We start from the raw sequence: 8,086 nt of genomic DNA on the forward strand, positions 1-8,086 counted from the left end.
TCCTGATTTCTTAACCCGTGAATTCTACAGGGAAGATGAGTTCCCCTGCAGATAAGAGCAACTCCCAAAAACCCCAGATCTAGACAGTCTTATGCCTGCCCCACCATCCCTCCTCCCCCTAGTAGACTTCTCTCTTGTCCCTCCTTCAACTCACCTAGTTTCTCTTCAAATTAGACCCCAAGACAGAACCCCAATACCCTGTAGCCCAAACCCTTTCCAGCCACTTTCTCCAAGCTCCATCCAACATCTAAACAGTCTTATGCCATGCCCTCAACTCTCCTCCCCTAAAAACACCATTTAACATAGTTGCCTCTCCTTTCCCCCCACTATCCTCTTCTCTAAACAATCAGTAGACAGACCATCTACCTCTCAAACTCAGATCCAAACCCCAAGAGAAGATCACAGTGTTGAACTCCCAAAAAATTCTTGGAATTTATTTTATGGATGAAAGAGAATACCAGCATGTTACAGACCCCTCTCACTAGTTAGACAACTATTACCCCCAGGATGGAGCACCCCAAGACAGAAACACTAAAGACCCAGACATTCTATGAGTTTATCCTAGTTGACACAGACTCAATCTAGTCACACACATGCCTTGCTCCCAAGACCCAAACAGAATTGGTTATTCTAAAGTAGTTATAAAACAGATTCTCACCCCTTCCCAGTGAGAGGCAGAGCCCTGGATTCCCAGGAAGTTTTCTCAACCCTTTGAGCCTCAGTTTTATAATTATTATGACTATATGGAAGCGTGGGACAGATTCCTTTTATTCCAAATAATATTAACAGACACACTTGGTTTTTCCGATTTGATATGTATAGAAAGAAAGACATGATGATACCCAGATGGGTTTATTGACTGGTGGACTTCTTATGGCCCTGAAGCTATGATCCTTCCTCCTGATCTCCTCAAAGCCTATGAAAGTTTAAGAAAAACCAAACATACAGCATCTTAAAGATTTTCCACATCTTTTACAGTTCTTTTACAGGTTTCGGATCTCCCATGGATCATCAGATGGGAATACAAAATAGAAAAGCATCCTCAGTATCCTTTTCCTATGCTCACCAGGAAGTTTAAATTAAAATGGTGGAACAAGTTTAATTTTGATCATATTTGTCAAGAATTGCAGAAAAGGACCTCTCCTTCCCAGACAGAGAAATCCTAATTCTTTTTTTGGAAAAAAGCCAAGTCCAATGCCAGCTTGCCTCCGTCTCAGACAGAAGACAGCTTTAAAAAGCAATTGCTTGAAGCAGCATCACAGATATCAGATGATGAAGATGACACAATAATGGAATCATCCTCTCCAAATTACAGACTCATCCAGAAGCATTTCAAGATTCTCAGGATCCCTATGATATGTGACAGATAAGTAATAGAAAAGACAAAAAGACAGGTGACAGATAAGTAATAGAAAAGACAAAAGAGACTAAAATATTCACAAGCAGGCTTGACAGACAAATCCAAACAAAAGAGACATTTGACAGAATATTAATTACACGTGTACGCAGATAGATTTTCTACAGATTCCACAAGATCAGACAGACAGACTACTGTTCAAGATTTACTCTACCGACAGATAGACAGACTACTGTTCAAGATTTACTCTACCGACAGAATAACTTGAGTTCACTTTACTTAACTCAGGTTACTTTTAGAGACTTACCATGGTTCACTTCATCTATAAAAGGATAGACTCCGAAGACAGAAGACAGGTCCAGTTCTAAGGTCCAGTTCTAAGGTCCAGTTCTAAGGTCCAACTCTAAGGTTCAAATTTCAGGTCCAAAGTTTAGGTTCAATTCCAAAGTCCAAGTTGCAGAGAAAGTTTTAGAAAGCCTTTTAGAAAGCCTTGTAATAGCCATCCCTTTCAGAAAGACTTTTGTATTCCTTTTCCTTTTGTAATCTTGTACCCTTTCTCCTCAGACAGTTTATTTTGTAAACTCTTCAGACAGTGTTTTATTTTCAAGCTTGTATCAAAGACAGTTTGTTTTGAAGTTTAATCAAAGACAGAAGTATTTTCAAGTAAGATTTTATCAGTTTCAGTTTTCATATTCCATACTCTGTTTTAACTTATTTTTGAATATATCTGTTTTGCTATTTTCTTCTTTATCATCTATTTTATCATTGTTTATGCTTCTATATTACTGCTGTGCTCTCTCCTGGGTAGTTAATACATTAACTACCCAGGCTACTATCATTCACCCAAGTAAGCCATCCCAAACGCAGGACCCATGCCGGGGTATGTAAGGCAACCCCAAGAACGCCCTATCCAGGGGTATGGAAGGTCGCCCCAAGAACGCCCTTACAAAGGAACATGAGCGGTACCTACCAGAGCCACGTACGTAAAGCGTACGCTGTACGGCGGAGAGCCCTCCTTTATCAATAATTGGTCAAACAGTAATATGGATTATGAAACAGATTCTGATTCTGACAGTGATATGGATGACTATAATTATAGTAATAATAATGCAAATAATTGGAGTATATTAACAGGAGATAAAATTAACCGACAGACTAATAGACACAATAATAGTTTCTTAGACATAATTAATAAAAAGTTAGAAGCTATAGAAAATAATGAAAGATCTACGACATACACTAAAGTAGAAAGAAAAAATGATAGCTTTTTGGACCTCTATGAAAAAATGAAAATTTTACACAACACAAGTAGAGGTGTTTCTTATCCAAAATTAAAACCCCTCTCACTAAACCCTAGCACCAACTCTCACTCACTCCCTTGGTTCATTCTCACACTACCTCTCCCTTGGTTCATTCTCACACTACCTCTGGTATCGATTTTTTTTTTTTTTTCCATTTCATGTTTTTCTTCATTTTTTTTTTCATTCTTTTCTGCCTAGGAATACAAAAACGTTGTGTCATGTATAGTGGGAGTCCTTTACTATTCCAATTTCCATGTTTGAATTATGATTGGATTTGTCACATAAATATGATTCAGATTCTAATTTATTTTTATATAATTGCATGCTAAAACCCCAAAACCCACATGATAACAAAGTCTCTCATTTCCTCTTTTTTGTACTAACAAGGGAATATTATCTAATACTTCAATTTTCTCTTTTTTGAATTTTTTTTTTCTGTAAATTATGTAGGATTATATCTCCTTGAAGAGAATTTTATATGGTCCACATTTATTTAAGTGATAAATGACACTCATGTCTTAATTTTCCTATTTGTGAAAGTTACATATTAGATGTAACATCCTATAGGTAACTCTCAAATGGCATAACCCCTTTGGTTAATAAATACAATGAAATTACAACTTTTAAACTCCTTAATGGAATGAGAGTTATGGAAATCTTCATCTAAAAGGGTCCTTAGTCTAGTCTATATATATTGTCTACGTTTCCATCAAAAGAATATGTATGAGGTAAAGGTCATAGACTAGAAGACCATTTTATATACACTATCATAGTGAGTCTTCTTTTTCTCCAATCACTTAAACAACTATCGTTGGAGGTATGTTTGTTTTAACTATTCAGCAACTATATATTTATCTTACAAATTAAACTTAGAAGCATTCTAAAACCCAAGTTATGAAAATGGTTTGGTTAGTTCAAGTAAAGTTCTTGTCTTTCTCTCTCTTTAATGAATTCTTTTTTTTTTTTTTTTGGGAGGACTCTGGCTTATTAATTTGATTTTCGAATTTTGTTGTCTACATTGTTGTTGTTGTTGTTGTTATTTATTTATTTTTTTTTTTTTTTGGAGGACTCTGTCTTATTAATCTGATTTTCGATTTTTGCTTTCTACATTGTTTTTTTTTTTTTTTTTTTTGGTGGCATCTATTAATATGATTTAATAATATTCCAATAAAAATACAATACCAATATTCAAAATGTTGACATTTGGGCTCATAGGGGGCCCAAATAAGCACCCATATGGGCAACTCATTGTATTAAGGTTTTCTAGTTTCCAGTGTGCACATAAATAAGAGTGCACAATACCTAATTGAAAAAATAATCAACTTACAGATTTACACCTAAATGATTATAATATACATTTACATAAAGATTATTATGTTCATTCTTGATATAGATATATATAATTTTTGTAATCAGTATGATTTTTCAAAACATACTAGGTTCAAACAATGTATGTTTCTTATGTTTATACATAAGTATTATTATTTAAATTCTCACAAATTTCAGGAATTATAAGTTTTTCAACAAATAAATTATAATAAACATAATTTAATGCTTACTAAAATTTATGTTATAGTTGTTGATTTAAATTGCCACTAATTTCATGCCAAGTTATTTATTATTTAAAAGGGCTTCAATTTATGCCAAATATAATTTCATCTCTCATTTTGAACTAAGTTTTATATAGATTCATGTATTTAAACTAAGCGAGTCAATTTCGTACCGAATGCATGGCTAAGGAAACAATATGTTTCGGTATTGATTACTACCAGTGTACTGTTTTAGGGTTATCACTATTTTAATAAATAAATAAATATAAATTATTTAAATTAAATGTAACAATAGTTATTTTCATTGACATATGAAATAGATTATTTAAATAATATATAATTATATAACATATGTGGCGGGCAAAAATAAGTCAAACTTGCTTTTTTCCTCACACAAATAATTTGTAAAGATGGGATGCTAACCAACCTTTTATACCCCTGTTTAGATGAACTGAACTAACTAGAATTGAAAGTATTAACGTTAAGTATAATTATGTGACATTAGAATTGGTTAAAGATAGCCTCGGATGGCTTATATTATTTTTCTCGAGTTTGGTCCGAGGTACCAACTACACTTATTCTTGAATTACAATCACAATTTTCTATGTCTCTTTGCTCTCAGATATTTTTCATCCCCTTTTCATAGAGGCCTCTTTGCCTTATATAGTCTCCCAAGTTGTATCTTAGCCTTCCACTTGAAGGGCTAGGGTTCATTTTCCTTAATACTTGTCCCATCAAGACTTCACTAGAAGGTCTCTAAACCAGGCTATGAGCTGTAATGACACTGTTCAGGGATCATTTCCTCATTAATACGGCTAGTTAAGTGGGTTCAGAGTATTGAATGCGGAGGTGATGGATGCTTTATATGCTTTCTTCCCTTACTTGCTTAACGATAAATCTTCCTCCTCTTCATTGGTTTATGCCCTATGGTCTTCAAAACTAGTTCTCGACCCTTTCGAGGACGCACTAGTATCCTCGAGGTCCTCGAGCATTGTAATCTCTCAGTGCTTGTGATGAGTTGTTTATATCTTTCCCAAGAGCTTGCTATCAGTGCCTTTCAAGGTCTGTTCTTCTAACATTGGACCTCTCTCACTTGCCACTATTCTCAAATTCTCGTCCTCCCACATCATATATTTCTCTAGAAAATAAACTTTTATAAAACTATTCTTTTTCTTTTAGTAATTATTGAATTAATTATTATCATTTTGATTTTATTATAATCCATACTATACAAACTTTTTTTTTTTGTAAGGATGCTATACATACTAATATATTAGCCCAAGACTTCTTGAGGAAAAAAAAAAGCCCAAGCCCATCATAATCTATTTTACTCTTCCCGGTTGTTTCTCCCCACCATTTTTCATTTAATTTTTCATTTCGTTAGTATCCATATCCACACATTACTAGCTTGGATTAAAAATTCTCATGTCCTTCTTAATCTCTTTCACACGGTTTTTAATAAAATCTTATCTCTTTCTCACACGTTATTTATTCCTTTTCTACTTTCATTTTTTTTTTTTTTTAACTTTTCAAGTTTCTTCTAGTCTTCTGCAAAATCTACACCACCAGTTATAGCTCTCTCTAATCTCTTTTATTGATCTGATGATTGTCTTGTTCACATCTCTCTCTCTCTCTCTCTCTCTCTCTCTCTCTCTCAACGCAAATAGTTCATGACGGGACCGACGATCTCTCTCACAGACAAGGCAACCAAATATCTGCATCAATATATTCACATCACTAACGAAGGTACGAAGCTATTCAATGCAGTCAATGACAACCCAAGCAGTTACAAAACTAGCTATACAGACCATTGGAAGCCTATCAAAGCCCACATTATTAAGCATGAGGCATTACCAATAGAGGCATTAAAAGTCACAATAACAACCACAACGGATAGGAGCTGAGGAAACATATATAGAGACCTCACAACACCAACAAAAGGTAGATAGACACAACAAAGCATTACTGGTTATCTTTTGGTACTCAGCTATTTCCTATAAGCGTTCTTATACTGACTTTGGCATCGGAGGTTGTGGCAGGCACCACACCAGTGACCACCTTAAGGAAGCTGTCTTACCATTTTCACGGCAATACGGACAGACACTTGGATCCATCTAGACACATTTACAACGACTGACGAGCTTGCACTTCATCAGTTTGGCGCCATCTGTGGGGACGACATTTTTTCGTATTTAAGTTCGAAAGTGTAGTTTCTAGTCAACTTCTACACTCAGATGGATTCCAACCAGGATTCAACAGCCTTAGCTTGGCAAGTCCAGGCTTTTTCGGCCACCGTCGAAGAACTCACTGGACAGAATCAGGAAATGAGGCTATGACTTCAACAGGAGGAGAATCAGTCCAGAGTTAACCAAGAGAATGAGGGGGATAGCCATAGAAGAAGTGACCATTGAGGACCTACTACTCCAGATGAACAGAACTCAGATCTTCTTCGAGAGATGAGGAGGGAGATGGATGAACTAAGGAACACCATTAAGGAGAAAACGAACCGGAGCCTGGATAGAATGGTCAGGGCAACAAATTCGCCTTTCACTACGGCGGTCCTAAATGCCCAGTGCCATCGAAATTCTGACCGCCTCAACTTGAGTCGTTTGACAGACTTAAGGACCCCTAGGACCACCTCAACACCTTCAAGATGACGCTAGGCTTTCAACAGCCCCCTGACGAAATACTATGTTGGTCCTTCCCCACCACTCTCAAAGGAGCTGCAAGGGAATGGTTCACAAAATTGCCAACGTCGTCCATCAACAACTTCGAGCAGTTGAGCAACGCCTTTTTGCGCCACTTCGTTGGAGGACAACACCCTAAGAGGCCATCAGACCACTTGCTTACCATTAGACAAAGGGAGAAAGAAACCCTAAGATCATATGTGAAATGCTTCACTGGAGAGACCCTGGAGGTAGACGAAGCTGATGACAAAGTGAAGTTAATGACCTTTAAGGCGGGGCTAAAGTCTAGAGAGTTCGTGGTTTCACTCACAAAGAATCCTCCTAAGACGATAGCGGAGATGCTCATAAAGGCATAGAAGTACATGAACGCAGAGGTTGCGTTAGCCGCCATAAAGGATGTAGAAAAGCCAGGAGAGAAGGGAAGGAAAGATGACGATCATAAGGGACAAAAAATGGAGCGTCCAGATCATCGAACTAATGATGGGGGTAAAAGAAAAGACAAGAGAACTCCCAGAACGGTAAAATTCACTCCTTCAATTATGCCTATTGATAAAATTTTGACATAAATTAAGGATGAGCACTACCTCAAATGGCTATGGCCATTACATTCATCCCCTAACGTCCGTGACAAGAAGAAGTATTGTCGGTTTCACAAGGATCATGGCCACTACACAAAAGATTGCCGGGACCTAAAAAAGCAGATAGAGGAGTTCATACGGAAAGGAAAACTGCAGAAATATATGAAGAAGGGGGAGTCTAGCAAGTTCAGAGACGGTAACAAAAACCAGTGCGAGTCCTCGCCTAGAGATGAGGACACACATTCCAGCCTTCGCAGAATGTGATCAGGGAGATACAGATGATCGCAGGAGGGCCATCCACAAGCGGGTCATTCAGATCCCTCAGGAAAGCATGTCAGAGGCAAGTTAACAGCGTCCACATGATACCTCCATTTAAGCAGAGACGGACGAACCAGGACATGTCTTTCAACGAGGAAGATGCTAGGGGAGTGAAGTAGCCACATAACGATCCCTTAGTCATAATGCTCACGATAGAAGAAATCAATACCAAGAGGATCCTCGTGGACAATGGTAGCTCTGTAGATATCATCTACCTTCCCGCTTTTCAGCAGTTAAAGCTAAATCCAAGAAGACTGCATCAGTTTGACTCCCCCCTCATCAATTTCAATGGGGA

At 37.1% G+C, this 8,086-nt stretch overlaps 1 protein-coding gene across 1 annotated transcript; it reads left to right on the top strand.

Moving 5' to 3' along the window:
• The first annotated feature begins 6,861 nt into the window (after positions 1–6,861).
• LOC111997427 (uncharacterized) lies at positions 6,862–7,251 on the top strand. Its single transcript, XM_024029513.1, has one exon. The coding sequence runs from the start codon at positions 6,862–6,864 to the stop codon at positions 7,249–7,251; it is 390 nt and encodes a 129-aa protein (XP_023885281.1).
• Positions 7,252–8,086: the final 835 nt, after the last annotated feature.

The sequence above is a fragment of the Quercus suber genome, unplaced genomic scaffold (assembly GCF_002906115.3).
Source record: "Quercus suber isolate HL8 unplaced genomic scaffold, Cork oak 2.0 scaffold_1189, whole genome shotgun sequence".
Taxonomy (NCBI): Eukaryota; Viridiplantae; Streptophyta; class Magnoliopsida; order Fagales; family Fagaceae; genus Quercus; species Quercus suber.